The sequence below is a fragment of the Sorex fumeus genome, unplaced genomic scaffold, assembly GCF_029834395.1.
Source record: "Sorex fumeus unplaced genomic scaffold, SorFum_2.1 ptg000265l, whole genome shotgun sequence".
Taxonomy (NCBI): domain Eukaryota; kingdom Metazoa; phylum Chordata; class Mammalia; order Eulipotyphla; family Soricidae; genus Sorex; species Sorex fumeus.
This window is the reverse complement of record NW_026606322.1, coordinates 29,191,722-29,214,360: the sequence shown is the minus strand read 5'-3', so window position 1 is coordinate 29,214,360 and position 22,639 is coordinate 29,191,722. Positions and strand designations below refer to the sequence as shown.

Here is a 22,639-nt window from a genome sequence, read left to right as displayed (position 1 = left end):
GGGGACCATGAAGAGATACAATTCATGGCCTTTGCTCATGCTAGCAATGTGACCTATCACTTGAGCTACAGAGATAAGACTTACTAAAAGCAGGTTATAAGACTACACATCAAATCCCAGAATTACTATTTCTACGTTATGTGACCTCAGAAATTCACACTTCTAGGGCTTTCTTACATCTAAAAATCAGAGATAGCAAAAGATGCGCACACACTCAGAAGAACATTGGCAGGCTTCTGGTTGGGTATCAGCAAACACAGGATTTATCTTTCAACTATCCCCACTAGATTACTTCCTAAACTAAACCTATGACTGTAAACTAGAGAGAACAGGAGTTATGGTACTTACCTTGCATATTGCTCACCGCATTTTGATTTCTGGCACCCCCATATGATCCACTGAGCACAGAACAAGGAGTTAGCCTTGAGCCATCTCTGGGTGTGAGTCTCCCCCTCCCCCCAAAAAATCAAGGAAAAATAAAAAAGATGACCTTAAAGAAGTTTTTTAAGAGCACAAGTCATAATACAGTGGGCAGCATGCTTGCCTGCAGTCAATCCTAGTTCCATACCCGCCTCCTGCCCCCAGTACCCAATATAGTCAGTCCTCCAGCCCTCCAGGAGTGACTCTTGAGTGCAGAGGCAGGAATAAGTCCTAAGAACAGCTGGATGTAGTGTCCAAACAAACAAAAATTCTAAATATGTTCTTCGAACAACCTGATCTTTTTGATTCAAGATCAGCAATGTGACTGAGAGAACCAGTCAATAACTAGTATTTTCCTACCTGATAATAAATCAGATTCAGCGAAATAAAAAAAATGTCTTAAAACCAGCATTTTTTGTATTTTTTATTTTGTTTGTTTTGGGTCACACCTGGCAATGCACAGAGGTTACTCCTGGCTCATGCACTTAGGAATTACTCCTGGCGGTGCTTGTGGGACCATGAGGGATGCTGGGAATCGAACCCAGGTCGGCCGCATGCAAGGCAAATGCCGTACCCACTGTGCTATCACTCCAGCCCTTTTCGTACTTCTTAAAAAATAGCTTCCATGTAATCCATATACCACTAAAATTTACCTTTTCAAAGTGTACAATTATGTGATTTTTACTATACTGAATTGTGACATCTTTGAAACTATTATTTTAGAATATCTTTCTTCTCTCCTACCAAAAATTCCATACCCACAATTACTCTCCATCTTGCCACAACCAATAAATTTACTTCTCCACTGACTTAGATTTTGTGTGTGTGCTCCTAGGGACTGAATCCAGGTGACCCCCATTCTAGGCTTGCACTGTATCTGTGAACCATAGTCCCAGTCCAAATTTTTTTGAGGGGGGAGAGAAGGGAAGAGGGCAGAGGTTGGGATCCAATGACAGTGCTCAGGTATCATTCCTGGAGACGTTGGGAAACATGGGTTGCTCTCCAGTTGAATGCGGGTCAGCCATGCTGAAGGCAAGTATCCTACTCGCTATACTCTCTCCCTGGCCCCACACTGAATATTCGTAATAAAAAGCCTTACCTTGGGATCCTATGGCAAGGGTTGACCATTGTATGTAACCCAGTACAGCAGCCCAGGAGGCTCCCAAGTATTGCTGGAGTGAGTGCAAATAATCTCTGACACTGCAGGGCTTAAGCAGCATATCCTCAGGCTGAGGACTGAACTACTCATCCAAAGTTTATTGACTAAGAATCACCAGGAGGTCCCCACCCAATGACTTTTCTTGGGAGGGAGCCCACACCTGACAGTGGATTTTTTTGGGGGGGCGGCGGTGTCAAACCTGGATCTCCTGCATGCAAAGCCAGTACTCTATCTCACACATTGAGCTAACTCCCAGTCCCCTATACCCTTAAACAATGGCATATGTCTTTAGAAAGATTTTAACGTATTTGCAACTAAACCCCAAAGTTTGCTTCCCTTACTTAAGTGATTTATCATTCAGCATCTCATAATTAAAGAGAACTAGGTGATAATAAGGTCATTAAAACTTAGAAAATATTTTCCCCCGAAATGTTTAAAAGACACATTGCCGTAAAATTCTTATCACAGGTTTTCAATTAAACAGGTATAACTACTGCTAAAACTCATGTCTGAAAAAGTCAAATGAGATTAAGAACCTTGAGAAATATTGGGAAAGCTGCAGAGGAAGATTTGCAAATTATCAACTATTGTCCTCTAAGGCACACCTAGAACAGGGTAAGAGTCCACCCAAAAGCAGGTTAGAAGCAGGCAAATTCTCCTAAGATTTTTAAATACAATATGACTGATTTAAAAATAGTACAGCAGGTAAAGCGCTGGCCTTACACGCAACCATCACGGATTCTATCCTCAGTATCCCATATAGTCCTGACCCACCCCTAGCACCACCAGTGAATTCTGAGTGCAAAGTCAGGAGTAGGTCCCAAGCATAACAAAAAACCATGCTGTCACTAAACACTAACATTCTACATAATATCAAAGACTATTCTTGGCTGGAGCAATAGCACAGCGGTAGGGCATTTGCCTTACAAGCGGCCAACATGGCCGACCGGAGGTCGATTCCTCCCACCTCTCGGGAGAGCCTGGCAAGCTCCCCGTGACGTATTCGATATGCCAGACACAGTAACAACAAAGTCTCCAATGGAGACGTTACTGGACCCACTCGAGCAAATTGATGAACGGGAGAGCCTTTACCTTTACCTTACCTTTATTCTTGGCTAGAGAAAAAGTACAGCTGGTAGGGCATTTGCCTTGCATATAATCAACCCGGGGCTGGAGTGATAGCATGGCGGTAGGGCGTTTGCCTTACAAGCGGCCAACATGGCCGACCTGAGTTCGATTCCTCCACCCCTCTCGAAGAGCCTGGCAAGCTATTGAGAGTATCTCGCCCGCACAGCAGAGCCTGGCAAGCTATCCGTAATGTATCTGATATGCCAAACACAGTAACAAGAAGTCTCACGATGAAGACGTTACTGGGCCTGCTCGAGCAAATCGATGAACAACGGGAGGACCGTGACTGTGATAATCAACCCAGGTTTGATCCCAGGCACCCCATATGTCCCCACAGCCCCAGTAGGGGTGATCCCTGAGCACTTGTTCAGAACTATAAACAAGCCTAGAGCATTGCCTGCTGTGATACTCGATTTAAAAAACGGGTTTGTTTTGGGGGGGGGGGGGCAGGGGGAACAGGGACAGGACCATGTGCACAGTAGTGCTCAGGGATCACTCCTGGAAAGCTCATGGAACCAGATGGGCTGTCAGGGACTGAAATTAGATCAGTCACTGCAAAGCAAGCTCCTGACCCACTGTACCATCTCTCCAGCCCCATCTTTTTGTAGACACACTTGTTTGTGCTCCTCCTTGATGAGTTTAAACTACCTTTAAGCATCAAGTCCGCATATTTTTATTATACATCCTTTAAGAAGCCATCTATCCTAAGTGGAAGCACACAAGGAAACCCTGTAGTGCTACGTGCATCATTTGGAGAGTGACCTCCAAGGTTTGTTTAGAAGAGCATGTACTCTTCTTAGGCTCTAGCCCTGTGGTTCCTAGCTGTATTCCTGTGTTTAAATAGTACATTCAAAATGAGTGTGTGTGCAACTCTTCTTTCCTGAACCCCCAATCCCGTCTAAATATTTACAATCAAGTGGAATCAGTCTTGAAGACAGCTTGCATATCCATGAACAAAAATGACAAAGGATGCTAGTACTACACAACAAAATTTAAGTGGACATTTATTTATACCAAAATATAAAAATATTTATCCAATAGAGCCGTGGTGGACCCAGAGTACCTTTGGGTGTGGCTCTGATAGACCACCCCCAGCACCGCAGGGCTTGACACAGCACCTAACTGTCAATCAGGTTTGAACACTGAACCATTACCCACACTTGGACAGAATACTGGTGAGAAAGGCTCCACGAGACCTAAAGTAATAACAAGGACTGATTCTCTGCCCCTCAAAATACATTCTTGGGGAAGAAATAGTACAGTGTGTAAACTTAACCTTACACAGAGTCAACCTGGGTCCATTCCCTGGCACCCATATGGTGCCCTAATCCCTACCAGGAGTGATCCATGAGTACAGAGCCAGGAGTAAGCTCTGAGCCCCCAAACCAAAATAAACAAAAATTTAAAAATAGAAAGAGGAGACCTGAGTGATGATATAGCAGGTAAGGGTACTTATTTTATATATGCCAACCCAGATTCAATGTCTATCACCACATCACCAGGAGTGGTCCCTGAGCACAGAGTCAGGAAGAAGGCCTGAGTAAAGCCAGGTGCATGGATAAAAACTATAATAAAGTAAAAAGCTATTAATTACAGTGAAAAGTTTGAGCTCTCAAAAAATCAAATAATTTCATGACACTAAATTGTTCCATTTTTGTTTTGGGGCCACCTCATCTGGTGCTCAGGGTTCAATTCTGGCTCTGCTCAGGAGATCAGGGACCAAACGGGGTGCTAGGAATCAAACCTGGGTTGGACACGTGCAGCAAGTCCCTTAACCATTGTACTATTGCTCCAGCAGTTAATTACTCTTAGTAAAATACTAACAGAAATGTAGATATGCCTTATGGTCTAACTGCAATAGATCTTGGTATGGCCTAATCCTAACAAAAATTAAATTATTTGTCTTTTCTGACTTAATAGGAATGAAACATTAATTAACCAATATTACCCAAAATTGATCTGTCAATAAGCTACTTATCCTTTAATATATATTATTACTGGCCTGTTTTTAGCCCAAAATTAAAATTGTAGGCTGTTCTAAAGCAGAATTGATTAAGGGTCAGAGATAGTAAGTGGCTAGGCACTTGCCTTGCATGCAGCCACCCAGTTTGATCCCTGGCACCACATATGGTCACCCTGATCTTTCCTGCCCTGACGTGATCCCTGAGCACAGCCAGGTGTGATCCCAAAACAAAACAAAAGCTTGTTATCAGAACATTATAAACCATCCCAAAGGTTTAGGAATTTAATAACTTTTCCCCTACAATGTTATGAAGGGATATCTACACTATAACTGAGAACAGAATGTGTGTAGACATCTGTAAGTCAACTTTTCTATTTTTCCAATTTTTTCCCCAAAATAAGTCCTTACCAAGTACTGATATAATTTTTTCCTGAAACAAAATGATAGCCCAGGAAGGGGAATATTTTCACCAAGAACAAACAGCAAAGTTAAATGCAGGGAGAGAAAAGTCAGCTTTACTTCACTCATCATATAGTCGAACCTATACTGTAGGATAAGCATTTCTCAAGAATCAAAAAAGAGTTACCTATAACTTTTAATTTCCGAAATTCCTTTGCTAACAGTATAACATGGTCAAATGACATGAAAGCAATCTCTGATTTTACATCAATCCTTTTCTCTTGGTCTCTGTAACTCAACTATTGCTGTCCACTTTACTTTTTTTTGTTTTGTTTTGGGAGGCCACACAAGTGCTAAGGAATTACTTCCGGTGCAAAGCTCCATGGCCGTGTGGTTCGTACCTCTAGCCCTTTAAGCTATGTCTTCCTCTACACCAAACACAAGCAACAAAAATTTAACATTCTGTTTAACAAAGAACCCAAAAAGAAATCTTCACCATATAATCTAAACTCTCAAAGATAATTCCATCAAGAAAGCAATAGGAAAAATTTCCCCAGTCATACAAAACATTACAAGTGAGAACAGGAAGGAAGAGGGCAAGTTTCCTCACTGAAAGGTAACACTTTACTATTCCTCTGGGTCTCTGGATTAACAAGGTGATTCAGGACTAACAACACAACTGGTAAAAGTATACCAACATGATTCTTACATTAAGCAGTCATAAAGCTTCACTCGCCTGATTTTAAAGATAAAAATTAATATGGAATGGAGGAGATAGTAAACAGATAGGGTGCTTGCCTTGCACAAGGTTTACCTGGGGCCAATCACCACATATACTCCCCCTGAGCCCCACCAGGAATGATCCCTGAGTGCAGAGTTGTTTTTGGCATATCGAATACACCACAGAGAGCTTGCCAGGCTCTGCCATGTGGGATGGAGGAATCGAACCCAGGTCGGCTGCGTGCAAGGCAAACGCCCTAACCACTGTGCTATCACTCCAGCCTGGTTAGTAAGGGTAAGACCTTATAAATTACTTTGAGGGCCGGAGTGATAACAGGGTGCTAGCCTTGCTTGTGGCAGAACCAGGTTCCACCCCCCACCCCCATGAGGTCCCCTGAGCACTGCGAAGAGTCAGGGGTAATCCCTGATCACTGACAGTTGTGACCGCCAAACAAAACAAAAACATATCTTATATATTCCTCTATAGACCAGCAAAGCCTAGCACCCTTGCCTTGAACACTATCAACTTCTCTTTTCCTTCATTCTTTAGCAATTTCTACTTGAATTCCTTGCAACCAAACCTCTAGAAAAACCATCTGCAACCTCTCATCACATCTCTTTCATTACTGAACCTCTCCTCATTCCCCACAAGTTCTAGTGTCCTTTTAAAGTTTTCACCTGTGACCCCCCCCTCCTCCACCAGGTCACAAAATTATTACCCTGAGGCAGCAATTAAGATAGGGAGCTTTGTATTCAAATCCCAGCCCTGCCATTAGCCAGCAGTAAGCCCCTGGGTAATTATTATTTAACTTATTTAAAAATCAGTTTGTCTGCAAATGGAGGAAAGGCTGTGGAATATTAAATGTACATACATAAAGTGCCTCACATGGCATATATGCTTATTGTATATTAACTCCTTTTCTCTCCCCCTTTCAATTTACTCTAGGACACACCCAAGAAGGCCTCCTAGACATCAACATCTATTTCTCTGTCTCCACTTGGTTGCTTTCAAGTTCTGGGTCTTAATATACCCAACTGCTTGTTCAACATGCTCACATGACTATTTCACTCAAAACTAATTCAGTTTACTAGAGAAACAACTATAATTTCTTCACTACATGTTTCTGATGACACCTGCTTGTAAGCCCATCAGATGACAAGACAGGAATTTCCCTGACCCAAATGCTTCCCTCCTCTCTTAGAGAAAGACCATATTTACATTTTACGTGTTTTTCCTACTACAATTCCCAAACCACCAATCTTCACCAAACTGGGCTTATTTAATATCTATAATCAAGTAGTGTTTTGATTCTATCACCCAAACACTCAAAACTTTCACTTCAGTTTATCCACTGCCTAGAAAGTGGAACTCAAACACTTTAGATAGACATTAAGTATCTGAACTGGAACTACTAAACCATCTTCATTTTTCAGGGGCCTAAAGAATCAGACTACTTACTATTCACTTCTTTTCATTGTTATTTCCTTCACTTTCTAATATTCCACTGATTCCCCCATAGCCATCCCACTAATTTTTATTAGGGTCCCAAAGGAAACTGGTTGATCACATATTGGAGTTATTGACCAGGGCCCAGAGATAGAGTACAGTGGGAAGGGAGCTTGCCTTACATGCATCAATCTCGGGCATCCCATATGATCCCTATAACACAGCCAAGTTTGGCCACAGAAGACAAAAACCAATGAAGTCATCTACCATAGAGCTAGAGCAATAGTGCAGCAGGTAGAGCCCCCCCCCCCCCCATGTCCCCACATAGGGCGCTAACTCAGAGGGCTGGAGTGATGCAGAAGCCCTGGGTTTGATTTCCAGCACCCCAGGGTATGCTCCTGCCACCCCCAAATCCTTCGGAGCCAGGTAGACAGCACACATGCTTTACATATCCATGCTCCAGGTCTGTTCCAAGACACCAAGGTTCCCCTGAGCACTAAGGTGGAAGTTGTTCCGTTTTAAACTAGGCTGGGTGTTATTCCCCCAAACCAAAACAAAGTTACCTGCCTATGTTTTGTGTCATCTATTAGATTAGGTTTCTAGACGACAGAGTTCCTTGGTAGTCTTCACAGTATTGAGACCAGCAGCTTTGCAAAGACTTGTGAAATGAAGTTTAGGAGATTTGAGGTTAAAGGGAACTAATCAGTAAATACTCATGAACTGGTAGAAATAACTGAGAAGCACCACAAATGAAGCAGACACAAGGTGGATTTTAAGGTCAGACTACCTTCTTCCAAAGTTTCAGTTTAGAAGAAATTGAGATTTATAATATAAGCTTATATTATATATAACATATATATTAAAAACATATCCAACCTATAGATCATAAAATCAGGAAAGAAAAAAATTTGGGGGGGGGGGGCGCATACCCAGCAGTGCTCAGGGATTACTCCTGGCTGTACTCAGGAATCACTCCTGGCAGGTTCAGAACCATAAGGGATGCCAGGGATTGAACTCCAGGGGACATTACGCAAAGGACCACCTTACCCCTTGCACTACCTCACAGGCCCCAAGAAAGTAAATTAAAAAAAAAAAAAATTAAAGAGAACACACCCAATGTAAGAAGACCATCATTTTGTACATTTTCAAAAGAAGTGACTTCTTCAAGGGGTCACTAACTTTCCCAGTTTTGGCTGTTCAAAGTAAAAACTGACCACACTTCTCAAAACTGAAACTTGGTTTAAAAAAGGAATGCCCAATGGGATCATAGCCCTATTACGGTGTATAAGGTGTTTGCACAGCACCAGACTTGGGTTTGATCCCTGACACCACTGGGTGTGACACCCTCCACCTCTGAAAAAAAAAAAAGGGCAGGTTAAAATTAAATATTTCCGACGTTAAGGATACTCAAAGAAACTTTTTTGCTCACTAAAAATGCTATTAAAATTTTTAAATTTTTGATGCTATTAAAATATTCAATAAATTCTTATCATAGAAAAGAAATGCACTTAAGATATTTTTAAGGAGCTGGAGCAATAGCACAGCGATTACGGTCGAGGCAGGTTTGCTCCCCAGTATCCGACGTGGTTCCCCAAACACCGCCAGGAATAATTTCTGAGTGCAGAGCCGGTAGTAATTCCAGAGCACTGCTGGGTGTGGCCCCCAAACAAAACAAAATAAAACAAAATAGATTCTCCCCCTCCCCCGCCCCCCAAACGGCGGCGTTCATAGAAAACCTCAATCAACTATCTGTCAAACACCTGCTACAGGAAAGTGAGAGGAAGACAAGCACATTAATGGCCTGCCTTCGCGGAGCCAACACGCTCTGCCTTCAGGAAACAAACTCAACTTCGAACCCTATCACCACATAGTCTTCTAGATATCACCCCCCCACCCCCATTAAGAAAATCTTCGTTATCTGGAAAATGCCTAACTGAACTTTGCAAGGCACTAGCCCCGGTTGCCAATGCCATGGCAGTTAAGACATTTTATTGTGCACATCAGTCGAAAAGCGAAATCATTCCGAGTAAATCCTTTTTTTAAAAAATAAAGTCAATAAACAGCCGCAGTGGGCCCGGAGGGCGGGCTGGCCCGGCACCGGTCCCTTCCAAGTGCCAAAGGACGACCGTGAAGAGCGGCAACGACGCAATCCCACTCGAGGAGGGCTAGGTGCTGCGAGGCGTCCAAGCCAGGCTCCCGCAGCAAACTGGCCCCCTGGGGGCCCCTGATCTTCTCGCGGGCCGAAAGATCTCTCTCTTCCTTCCCCCACAACTTTAACCCTAGAAAAAGGGAAAAGGTGGTAGCCCCGCTGCCACCCCCCCACCGCATGACAATAGGATCCATTTCAGAAGCTGCACTTTTGCCAAACATCAGGGGTCCCGCCACCCCTCCCCACCCTGCCTCTCCCTCACGTCGACGCCGAGAGAAAGGGCCAAGTTGGGAATCACTGCACCAAGAAGAAAAAGGAAGAGGGGAGAAAAAAAAAAGTGGGGGGGGGGGGGGAAGAGGGAAGAAAAAAAAAACCAAAAAAGACTTGCAAGAAATGCCTGCAGACTTAAAAGCCCGGGCGCCCGACGGCTGCGGGACACCACCTTTGTTCGCGGGCTGGGGGCCGTTTTTTGTTTTTTTTTTTCACATGTAAATGCTCGGGTCTGCGGGGGCCGGGGATTAACTCCGGCGGGGCGGGGGCGCGGGCGCGCGCGGGCGGCTCGGGGCGGGGCGGGGCGAGCGCTCGTCCCTCCCATTCAAGTTTCCCGGTGTCACGGCGGGGCCGCCCGACCCCCCGACGCGGGCCGCGCGCGCCGGCCTCCGGCGGGCTGGGAAACTGGCGGTAGTGGTGGTGCGTGTGTGCGTGCGTGTAGGGGGGTCGCCGGGGTTCCACCCCGTTCCCAACTTGTGTAGAAACGCTGGGGTGCGGGGGGAGGGCTGAGGCGGGCTGTAGGGGTGTGGGGAGAAAGAGTTGCAGCTGCACACACACACGGAGCTGCCCCAACTTTTCTCCCCGAACCCGGGATCAGAGTCCAGCGGCCCAGAGCAACAGGAGAGCCGAGGCCGTCGCCGCCGCCGCCGCGCGGAGGCTCCGGCGCGCGTGCCCCCCCCCCCGTTGTCGCCGCACCCCAACCCCCTACACACACACACACACGCACACATCGCGGGGCCGCCCCGGACCCCGCCGGGTCCAAGAAACGAGTCTGCGGGCCGCCCAAGGCGCGGCGATCTGAAACGCGGCGAAGTTCGAGCGGAGCGCGGCTGGGGCGGGCGGCGGTGGCGGGGGGAGGCCGCCAGGGGGCGAGGGGCGCAGGGCGCTGCCCCCGGGGTCGCCAGGCGGCGCGGACAGGGAGGGGAGGGAGGGTGCGCGGCCGGCCACTCCTCGGCGGCGTGCGGGGGGGGGGGGAGGGGGAGGGGGAGGGAGGCCCGCGGGCCGGCACGCTCCGTCCTCAGCGCTCCGCCCGGCCCGCCCGGCCGCAGGCCCCGCCGGGCCCCGCACGCTCCGGAACCGCGGCAGGAAGCGTCCCCACCCGGACCCGACCTTCTTCTCCCTCCCCAAAGCCCGCGAGCCCGCGCGGCGCGGCGGCGGCCCCCCTCTCGCGGGGCTCCCCCGAGCAAACCCCTCACCTCCTGGTTGAAGGCGTTGACGGCGTCCATGTTCGCGCTGCGGCGGCGGCGGCTCCGGGCCCCGCCGGTCACATAAGCAGCTCGCGCCGCGGCGGAGCGGGGTCGGGGTGCGCGGGGAGGGGCGAGGGGAAACGGGCCGGGCCTGAAGGGCGGCGGGGGCGGGGGACGGCCGGGCGGGAAGCCGCTGCGGGCCGCGGCGGCGGGCTCGGCGGGGCCCCCCTCTCAGTCCCGTTCCGAGGCTGAGGAGAAAGAGGCGGCGGCGGCGGCGCGGGGCTCCAACATGTCCGTTTGAGCGCGGGCGGCGGCGCTCTGCGGCTCGCTGACACGGGCGCCGGCCTTCCTACACACACACACACACACACACACACACACACGGACGCGCACACCCGGGGCGCCCTCACGCACTGGCCCCCACTGGCCCGGCCGGCGAGAGCGGGCGGGCCTCACTCTCCCTCGCTCGCCAGCGGGATGGCGGCAGCGGCCCGAGTCCACGCCGCGCGGAGCACCCTGGGACGGCTCGGGCCTCCCGGCGCTTCCTGTGCCCGGCTGCCGCCCCGCCCCCGCCGCGCCCGGCCCCGCCCCCGCGCGCCCGGCCCCGCCCCCGCGCGCCCGGCCCCGCCCCTTGGCCCCGCCTCCTCGCTGCCGCCGCGCACGCGCCTGCGCGTACCCCCACCTCCTCCTCCGCCCCTCCCCAAAAGCCAGCCGCCGACGCGGGACGCCGGGTCTCCGCGCAGTTTCCCGCCCGCCGCGCCCGCCGACTCTGGAGGCGACCTGGCTGGCGGCTGCTCTTTCCCCGGGCGCCTGGGCGGGCGCGCGGGGCCCCGGGAGCCGCCCGAGAATGGGCCTGCCCGCGCGCGCGCGCGCGCACACGCACACACATACATACATACATGCGCGCGCTTGCACGCGCGCACACACGCACGCGTGCAAAGGCACACGCTGCCTCTCGGTGGGCGCTTCTGCCCGAGCGGGCTGGGCCGGGCCGGGCGGCCGGGTGGGCACCGCTCTCCGCCGCTGCCCAGAACAAAGGGCGCTGGGTTTCACCTCGGCCCGCCGCGGGGGGGGCCCCTTTTCGCAGACTCCCCGGGGTGGGGGTTGCAGTGCCGCCCGTTCAGCCCTGGGGAAGGGGCGCGGGTGGCCCTGCTGCACCCGAAAGCACCGGATCATTCGCTCCGGACAGAGGCAGCCCCCAACCCCGGGCAAGGCACGTGCGGCGGGAGGAACGGATTCGCACGACTCTCCACACCGCGTTGCCCATACCACGTTGGGGTTTTATTTTTTTAATGTATTTATTTATTTTTCTTGTTGGGTGTAAACGCTTTGCCTCGATTCACTTTTTTTTTTTTAACGGCAGGATCCAGGCTCCACCTGGAAATCAGAGAAAACTTCCGCCTGCGAGACAGCTCCAGTGAGGGTGCACAGGCGCAGGAGGAGCGGATAGTGAGTGGCTCACGTATGATCCATGTTTAGGGCAGAGAGCCCGGTGGGGGGTTGGGGGGACAAAGTCCGGGAAGACTTCTCGGAGGGAGCCGATAGCCGAGCAGCAGCGGCTGCAGCGGTTGGAGTTGCCTGACTGGAGCTGGTGAAGTTCTCTGGCAACACCTTCCCGCTTAGGAGGACCAGGTGGAGATGGGGGAGAGAATTAGAAACAACACCCCCACCCCATCCTTCTGCCGGTCCAAAGAGTTCGGATTTTGTTCCTAAGGCGGTGGGGGAAATCAACTGCAAAATTAGAAGAGAAGGGTGATGTCAGCACCACGTGCTCTAGATGAGAAAAATGTGAAGCGTTGCAAGGGTGGAGCCAAGGAAAGATGGGCTGGACCTAGAGGAAATTGAGGGCTTATGGTGGTGCCTGTTGCCGGGAGTGGAGGGGCAAAAGGGCCGGGAAAAGCAGTAAGGACTGAGATTAAGGAAGAGGAAAGTGGCAATGAGGAAAATGTCAACGAAGGTGTCAAGGTCGAGCTTGATACACTTCCTGGGTAATGGGTTTAAAAAATCAGCTCAGGGGACTGGAGTACAGCGAGTTGAGCGTTCGCCTTGCACGTGACCCACCCTGGTTCCATCCGCTGCATCCCATTTGGTCCCCAGAGGCCACCAGGAGTGATCCCCGAGTGCAGAACCAGGAATAACTCAGCACTGCAGGGTCTGGGCCCCCCCACCCCACCAAAAAAAAAAAGTAAGTTTAGGGACAATATTAGGAGGGAGGGAGGAATTGGAAGAGAGAAAAATGGTTAACACTAGTAAGTCACTCACTCACTACAATCTACTCAGCATGCAATTCTGTGTTGTTTTCTTTTCAACTCCCTCACCGGCTCCTGTACAAGTGACTATTTAATAGTTGAAGTTGGGCTTCCTTCGTGTGCTCAAGGCCAGGGAGTTTCCTCCTGGGGCTTGTGGAGTCTGAGCTGCCCCAGGGACCAAAAAGTGAAGATGCCTGGGAGGCAGTTGGATGAACACTTGTGGAGTCAGGAGAGATGACAGCTAGCAGGTAGACGCTATTAGCTACGGCTGGAGGTGGGAGGAGCTGAAGTTGATCAGAAATGGTTTCTGCAGTGGCAAAAGAATGCCCACCTGGCCACCATGCAAGTGTGCAGCCCTGGTTTCAAATCCCCAGTGACCCATATTAAAAAAAAATAGCGGTGGGGAGGGGGAAGGGGAGAACTGGGAGCACAAGTTCCCAGGGGTTTTGGAGTAGGAAGAGACTGGGAAAGTTCCTAAGCACTCTGTGTGGTCACGCAGGCTATGGAGATCAGCAAGATGGGAAAGTACCTCACTGGGACCTCAGCAGGCACATTTGCCAAAACAGCCAGTGCAGAATCCAAGCTCGAGAGGAGAGCGTCAGGAGATGGTTTCCAGGGACTTGGCTGCAAAAGCCATGAGGGAACAGGGGTGGGACAAAGGGAGAAAGTGCTTGTCTCTCTCTGAGACCCACCAGGGGGCTGGGGTGTTGCACAGCACAGCGTCAGAGTGCCTGTCTTGCATGTGTGTTTTAGGATCAATCCTTAAATAAAATTACTTCATTGCACTGTCGCATTGTCCTCCCGTTGTTCATTGCTTTGCTCGAGCGGGCACCAGTAACATCTCACAACAAATTGTGAGACTTATTACTGTTTTTTGGCATATCGAATACGTCACGGATAGGTTACCAGGCTTTGCTTGCAAACAAGATGCTCTTGGTAGCTTGCCAGGCTCTCTGAAAGGGCGGAGGAATCAAACCCAGGTTGGGTGCGTGCAAGGCAAACACCCAACCCCCTGTGCTATCACTCCATTCCTACTTAATTGCAAAAAAAAAAAAGAGAGACTGGGGCTGGAGCAATAGTAGAGCAGGTAAGGCATTTGCCTTGCACGTAGCCAACCTGGGTTCGATTCTCAGCATCCCATATGGTCCCCCCCACCCCCCCAAGCACCACCAGGAGTAATTTCTGACTGCAGAGCCAGGAGTAACCCGTGTGCATCGCTGGATGTGACCCTAAAAGAAAAAAGAAATCTGACTAATGTGTCTTGGAGGGGGCGTACAAACTGGTTCTCAAGGACTATTCTTGACTCGGCATTTGAGATTGCTCCTGAAGTGCTCAACGGGCCATAAGGTATCAAGGATTGACTCTGGTCCAAAGTGCAAAGCATGCAGAAATGTGAAGCATGCTCCATCCTGTTGAGCTATCTCTTTGGCCCCAATGAAGTGTTGCATTATTTGTTAAAGAAACAACCCAAATAGGATCTAAGTAATCTTTTCAGGCCCACCCTTATATCTATTAGATGTCCCTTCTTTTTTAAAAAAATTTTTTTTTAACTTTTGGTTCATACCGGTGATGCTCAGGGGTTACTCGTGACTCTGCACTCAGGAATTACTCCTACTGGTGCTCAGGGGGCCATAAGGGATACTGGGGCAAACACCCTACCACTGTACATTGCTTCTCTTTTTATTGTTGCAGTGACAGGGGCTCGCACACAACTAGCCACAGTACCCGCAAAGTGGCCTCTGAGCTCTCATGCAGCATGTACACAAGTGCTAAAAGAGGGTACACATGCTTACACTTTTTTTTAAATTTGGTTTTGTTTTGGCCCATACCCAGTGATGCTCAGGGCTTACTCCTGGCTCTATGCATGCCTGGTGGGGCTCGAGGGACCATGTATAGTGTCCAGAATCAAGCTGGGCCAACTAAACGCAAGGCAAGCACCTACCTGCTGTCCTATCTCTGTTCGTACCTCACATTTGGGTCACAATATTCACCACCCTGTACTTAAAACACAACTGGGAAGGAGAGAGAACAAAAGGGAATGCCCTGCCACAGAGGCAGGGTGGGATGGGAGGGTGGGGAGGGTGGGAGGGATACTGGGATTAGTGGTGGTGGAGAATGGGTACTGGTGGAGGGATGGGTACTCAATCATTGTATAACTGAAACCCAAGCACAAAAATTTGTAAGTCTACAACTGTACCTCATGGTGTTTCACTAATAAAAATTTTTTAAAAATGGGGTTGTGATACTCTCCTGGGTGCCCACAATTCTAGCAGTTTGCTCCCACATACCCAGAGGCAGTGTACCAGACATTACTTACAGTTTGCTGTCCCCCAAATGGTATCACACTTGCAAAACTGGGGCTCTCTAGGGACCCATCCCAGGGATTCCTCTCACCCCCACTCTTTATTTAAACTCTCTGGTTTACGAAGTTGTTTATGATGTGTTTGTCACAAGCGTTCGATATTCCAACCCCAATCCCATTACTACGGTCACATTCCTCCACCACTGTTCACAGTTTCCCAACCACCCCTCAAGGCTGCCTCTGAAATAACTTTTTTTATATTGCTTGTTACTGCTAAGTGGCTAATAGAGTGATCAAAAAATACTTTGGGAAAAGAAAATTTCTGAAAATTGTTATGCCTCACCATGGGGATATTAAATCCCTGTCTTGAGGGTTGGCTAAGCTGCTGTTGCTAGCTAAGCCTCTTGTGTGAACGTCTTTGTTAAATCAAGCTCAGTGGGCTTCCGTGTTACATTACCCTCCAAACTGGTGTGCTCCTACTGGGCTGTCAGCATTGTAGAGCTTGGAGATGTCCTGCGCCTGCGAATACGCCTTCCGCTCAAAAAAGTCCAGAATGTTCAACTGGGTGGTGAGTTTACACGGTGTGCCAGGGATTTTTGTTTCGTTTTCTTTGTCTGGGGAGGGGGATGGCACACTTGGCTGTGCTCAGGGTTTACTCCTGGCTCTATACTCAGGGATCACTTCTGGCAGGGCTTGGGGGAACCATATAGGTTACTAAGATTAAACTCAGATTGAGGCCTGAAATGATAGTACAGCAAGCAGGTAAGGCACTTGCTTTGCATGCAGCCCACCTGGGTTGGATCCCTGGCACCCCATATGGTCGCCTGAGTCCCACCATGAGTGATCAATGAGTGCAGACCTAGGAGTAAGCCCTGAGCACAGCCAGGTGTGTCCCCAAAACAACAACAAAACCAGAGAAATTCTGATTGGCAATGTGCAATTTAAGCACCCTGCTTACAGTACTATCTCTCCAGCCTCTCCAAACTTTTTAAAAATAGATGTAGTATCCTTGGGCCAGAGTGATAGTCAAATGGATAGAGTCGTTGACCTGTGCACAGCTGACCTGGGCTTAATCCCTGACACCCAATATGGTGTGTCCCCCCACCCCCCAGCCCCCTAGAAGTGATCCCTGAGTACAAAGCCAGGAGTAAGCCCTGAGCACCACCAGGTGTGACCCCAGAACCAAAAAGGGAAAAAGAAAGGAAAAAGGGGGGAAAATGTATCCTGATACATACGCCCTCACCTTGAAGAGAACTTTCAAAGGTTCCCAACGAACCAGCGGGAGAGAACTGAAGGTAAGACCTGGGTTGGCCTTGCAGTGGCTGTGGGCGGCAGTGTTGTGTGTGTCATTGTGTAGCGATCTAACGCAAGTGGGAGGAGCAGAAGCTGGTTTCTAAAACCCTTAGGTGTGCTGGAGAATGCTGACAGTGGGATGTCCATTTCTGAATGACTTGGTTGGCGTTGATATGAATAGTTCAGGAGGTCTTTAAAACATTTTTTGGGAGGAGCCGGAGCGATAGTCCAGTGGGTAGGGCATTTGCCTTGCACGAGGCCAACCTGGTTTCGATCCCCATTACCCCATATGGTCCCCCAGCACTGCCAGGAGTGATTTCTGAGTGCAGAGCCAAGAGTAACCCCTGAGCAATTTTTTTCCATTAAAAAAAGGATAGACTGAAATGTAATCACAAAAGTTTGTAAGTCTGTAATGTCATGGTGATTCATTAAATACAATTTTTTTTTTAGAAAGGGTAGAAATAGAAGACCTCCTGGGTCATACCCAAGTAGTGCTAAGGGTGCTAATCCTTGCTCTGTGCTCAGATCTTATTCCTGGCAGTACTCAGGGGACCCCAGGGTTGCTGGGCATGGAACCCCAAGCAGCTCCGTGCAAAGCAAGCGCCCTTCCTTGGCCACACTATCTCTCCAGCCGATGTGATTGGGCAGATTTTTCTCCCACCTCTCAGATTTCTGTCTGCTCTGACAGATAATGGCCATTCTTGATTTGGCCTGAGAGATAGTTCAAGCCTTCCAATAAGGAATGTAGGGCAAGGGCTGAAGCGATAATACAATGGGTAGAGCACTTGCTTTGCATGCGGCTGATCAAGATTTCATCCCCAGCACCCCATTTGGTCCCTGGAGCATCATCAATAGTGATTCCTAAGCACAGAGCCAGGAGTAAGTCCTAAACACCGCGGGGTGGGACCCAACTCCCCTTGCCCCCAAAGGAAAAAAAAGAAAGAACTTTAGGGCAGATAACAAAAAGTTACAAGGACTTGCCTTCATGAGCTGGAGCTCTAGGAATGTTGCCAGGGGCAGGGAGGGCTCCAGGCAGAGGCCAGCTTCCTGGGATTATTCTTATTGGAGGCCCTGGGTTCCACCCCAGCATTAAACACCATGCAAAGAGCAGAGGGTCCCAAGAGACTGACTGACTTAAAAAAAAATCATCAAATCACTTTGTCTGTTTTTGTTTGTTTTGGGGGGAGAGGGCCCATACCTAGGGATGCTTAGGAGTTACTCCTGGCTCTGCACTCAAGGAATCACTCCCAGCAGTGCTCAGGAGACCATATAGGATGCTGAGAATCGAACCTGGGTCTGCTATCATTCCGGCCCCACAAGTCACTTTTTTCGCAAACTCACTTCTCCAAGAACATAAACGTAAGGCGATTCGGTTGCTCATCGTGTCATCACGTAGGTATGGAAGCATACAGTTTTGAAAAGGCATTTGAAGTCAACTAGTTTTTCTGTTTTATTTCATCTACTTGAGGCCACAAGCAGCTGTATTTGTGGGGGACCAAGATCAGTGCCAGGGAGTAAACCTGGGGCTCCTGCATGCAAAGCATCTAATCCAGCCCTCTGAGCCATTTCTCTGGCCCTGAACTTGTATTATTTAGAAGGAGAAAGTGAACTTGATATTCCTGGTGCTCAGGAAGTCATGGGGTGGTTCATTCTCCGTCCTTTGCCTAAGAACTCACTCCCTTGCGAGGCTTGCTTGCTAATTCCACAGGTGTCAAGAATTGAGAAAGGAAATATTTCATTTCTGAGGAGCACCATATTTATAGCTAAGAACTTAAGAGAAAATAGGGTCAGTCACGTGCTTAACCAGGTTCATACCAGTGTGTGCCATGAATGTGGTCTAATTAACACAAACTGCAATGTTAATTGTGTATCCAGATTCATGTCCTTGGGCAGCTGAGATTGAAAGTGGGACAGAAAACAAGACGGTCAAATTAAGTAGAAACTTTATTGGAGAAAGGAAGGGAAGGACTGGCATGGGGTCTCCTTAAGCAGGAAGCTCAAGAAAATTGAAAATCTCTTTTTTTTCTTTGGTTTTGCTTTTGGGCCACACCAAGCGATACTCGTGGGGTTACTCCTGGCTCTATGCTCAGGAATCCCTTTTTTTAAAATAATTTTATTTTATTTATTTATTTTTGCTCAAGCGGGCCCAGTAACGTCTCCATTGGAGATTTTGTTGTTACTGTGTTTGGCATATTGAATACATCACGGGTGGCTTGCCAGGCTCTGCCGTGTGGGCGAGATACTCTCGGTAACTTGCCAGGCTCTCCGAGAGGGGCAGAGGAATCGAACTCGGGTCAGCCATGTTGGCTGTGCGCAACGCAAACGCCCTAGCGCTGTGCTATCACTCCAGTCCGTGTGTGTGTATGGTAGTGTGAATGAGTGTGTATGTGTATGAGTGTGTGTTAGTGTGTGTGTGCATATATATGAGTTTTTGTGCCTGTTAGTGTATGTTTAAGAGTGTAAGAGTGTGAAGTGTATGTTAGAATGTAAGAGTGTGTTTCTGTGTGAGTTAGAGTGTGAGTGTGTGGTGCAAGAGTGTGTGTCTGAGGGGCTGGTGATAGCGTAGTGGGTAGGGCGTCTGCGATGCAAGCGGCCGACCCGGGTTCGATTCCCAGCATCCTATATGGTCCCCTGAGCACCTCCAGGAGTAACTCCTGAGTGCAGAGCCAGGAGTAACCCCTATGCATCGCTGGCTGTGACGCCCCCCCAAAAAAGAGAGTGTGTGTCTGGGTGTATGTGTTAGTGCATGTGGAGTAAGAATGTGTGGTTGCGTGTCTGAGTGTTTGTGTGTAGTGTAAGAATGTGTGAAAGTGTTTATGTGTCAGTGTGTGTGTGTGTGTGTGTGTGTGTGTGTGATCTGAGTCTTCTTTTTTGTCTGTTTTTTGGAAAAAAAATTTTATTGAATCACAATGATATACACAGTTACAAAGTTGATGACTGGATTTCATCAGTCCTATAATATTCCAACACCCAGTCTTCACCGGGCTGGAGCGATAGCACAGCGGGTAGGGCGTTTGCCTTGCACGCAGCCAACATAGCCGACCCAAGTTCAATTCCTCCGCCCCTCTCGGAGAGCCCGGCAAGCTACCGAGAGTATTCGATATGCCAGACACAGTAACAACAAAGTCTCCAATGGAGACGTTACTGGGCCCGCTCGAGCAAATCGATGATCAATGGGAGGGTAGTCTTCACCAGTGTACATTTGTACATTTCCTTCCACCAATGGTCCCAGTTTCTCTCCCATATCCCCCCACCCCTATAACAAGAACTTCTCTCTCTCTCTCTCTCTCTCTCTCTCTCTCTCTCCTTCCTCCACCCTCCTCCCTCCTCCCTCCTTTTGGGTCTTATGGTTTGCAATACAGATAATGAAAGGCTATCAGGTATATCCATTTACCTACTTACGACACTCAGTTCCTGTCCAAAGTATGAGTCTTCTTTTTACTTGGTCTGCTTCCTTCTCTGGCTAGCCCTGTCCTCACCCAATATAGGACATTCCACATGCATCTTGTCTCCCTCTATCCCTAAGGGATCTACCTGCTTCCTTTTGGGGGGGGGGATTTTTGGGTTTCACCCATTGAGGCTAAGGAGTTACTCCTGGGTTGTTTGCACTCGTTAATTATGCCTGACAGTGCTTGGGGGACCATATGGAATACAAGGCAAATGCCCTCCCCGCTTTACTATCGATCTGGCCCCCCAGCTACTTCCTTTACGTCTCAACTCTTTTTGCAGGTGGTGGCAGGAGGTTGCTCCTAATGGTGCTGGGAGAACGTGCAACTCCAGGAATTGAACTTAGGGCTCTTGCATATGACACATGTACTCTAGCCCTTGAGTTATCTCACAGGCCCTGAATTGTTGTTGTTGCTCTCTTCCTCCTTTCTGCTCCTCCTCCTCCTCCTCCTTCTCCTCCTCCTCCTCTTCTCTCTCTTCCTCCTCCTCCTCCTCCTGCTCCTTCTTCCTCTTCCTCTTTCTTTTCTTCCTCCTCTTCCTCCTCTCCTCATTCTCCTTCGCCTCCTCCTTCTTCTTCCCCTTCTTCTCCTCCCTTTTCTCCTCCTCCATCCTCCCCCTCCCCCTTCTTTTTCTTCTCTTCCTTCTTCTCTTCCTCTTCTTTCATCTTCATTTTTGGGCTACACCAACAGAGCTTAAAACTTATTCCTGGCTCAGGGATAACTCCTAGCCATGCTTAGGAGGCCATATGTGGGACTGGGGATTAAAACATGCAAGGCAAGTGCTGTACCTGCTGTACTATCTGTCCAGCCCTTTTTCTTCTTTTAAATCACAGTTTAGTAATGAATTTTGTTAGATACTGTTTCTGTGTCTGTTCAGATGGTTATACAATTATTCCTTTTTTTTCTGTTAATACAATTAATTATATTGATTCAATTTTGCATGTCCAGCTAATCCTGAATAAACTCCACTGGTCATGGACTATTATCTTTCCAATGTCTTGCTAAGTTGAATTTGCAAAGATTTTTCCCAAGGATATTTTCTTCAGAACTAGAGAGATAGTACAGGGGTTAAGGAGCTTGCCTGGCATGCTTCCCATTCTGGTTTCATCTGTGGCACTGCCAGGAGTGATGCTTGTGCAGAGGCAGTAGACCCTGAGTACTGCCAGGAGGTCCAACTTCCTCCTCCCCCACCAAAATATTTTCTTTTTCTGTTTTAGGCCACACTCAGAAATGCTCATGGGTTACTTCTGACTCTCACTCAGAAATTACTCCTGGAGGACCATGCAGGATGGCAGGGAATGAACCGAGAACCGAGGTTGACCACATGCAGGACAAGTGTCCTACCTTCTGGATGTTGCTCCAGCTCCCCAAAGAATATTTTCATCGATGCTTATGAATGTATTAATTCATAGTTTCTTTCTCTTGTGAAATTTTTGTATCTCAGCAGATACTCATGCATGAATTGGGAAATGTTTTCTTCTTTGTGTTCTGGAAAAGTCTGTTTAGAATCATTATTACTTCTTGTTTGTGCTTTTGACCACACCTGATGGTGCTCAGGAATTACTTCTGCATCTGTGCTTTGGAATCACTTCAGGAGGGGTCTGAAGGCTCTATGTGTGGCGCTGGGGATTTGAATAGGGGCAGTTACATCCGCATTCAAAGTAAGCACCTTAATCCCTAAACTATATCGTCAACCCACTATTTCTTTTTTTTTTTTAAATTTTGTTAGAACTAGGACCATGGTGATAGCACAGCAGATAGGGCATTTGCCTTGTACAGGTTGACCAGGGTTTGATCCCTGGCATCCCAAATGATTCCCCGGGCACCACCAAGAGTAATCCCTGAGTACAGAGTCAGGAGTAACCCCTGAGCATTGCCAGGTATGATCTCAAAACAAAGAAATGTCCTTAGAACTCACCAGTGACTCCATCTCTGCCTGAACTTTTCTTGTATAGAATGGTTTGATGTTAATAATTCAAATTTAAATCTTAATATAGGGCTCTTTGGATGTTTTGATTTTGTTGGTTTTGGGGTCACACCTGGTGGTGCTCAACAACTGCTTCCAGCTCAGCGCTTCTGGGGTGCATTTCTGGCTGTGCTGAGATAGGCCAGGGGTGGGACAAGGCATGGTGCTTGGTCCTCTCATATGGGAAGCCTGTGCTCAGCCCTCTGAGTCATCTGTTCAGCCTCTTCTAATTCTTTTTATTTTTTTTTTTTTTTGGTTTTCGGGCCACATCTGGTGATGCTCAGGGATCATTCCTGGCAGGGCTCCGGGGATCCTATGAGGTGCCGGACATGGAACCGAGGTCGGCCATGTGTAAGGCAAGCACCCTCCCCATGGCACGATCACTCTGATCCTCTAGTTCATTTTCCTCCCTGCTGTTGTGGTAGTGGTGCCGGGGGACAGATTCTTGCCATGGTGCTCAGGGGTCCAGACACTTTCTGGCAGTGTTGGGACACTACCTTGCAGGTTGTACTTACACACCGGAGCGTGGTGTGCCACAGAC

General features: G+C 48.7%; 1 protein-coding gene across 3 annotated transcripts in view; it reads right to left on the bottom strand.

The window, feature by feature from the left end:
* SCAF4 (SR-related CTD associated factor 4) overlaps positions 1 to 11,211 on the bottom strand; it is a 70,826-nt gene extending 59,615 nt beyond the window's left edge. For all 3 annotated transcript variants that reach the window (XM_056109281.1, XM_056109284.1, XM_056109282.1), the window contains exon 1: positions 10,852 to 11,211. In XM_056109281.1, the coding sequence (XP_055965256.1) occupies positions 10,852 to 10,881 (30 nt within the window). In that variant the 5' untranslated portion in view covers positions 10,882 to 11,211. The remainder of the gene's footprint in view (positions 1 to 10,851) is intronic.
* Between the last annotated feature and the right edge of the window lie 11,428 nt (positions 11,212 to 22,639).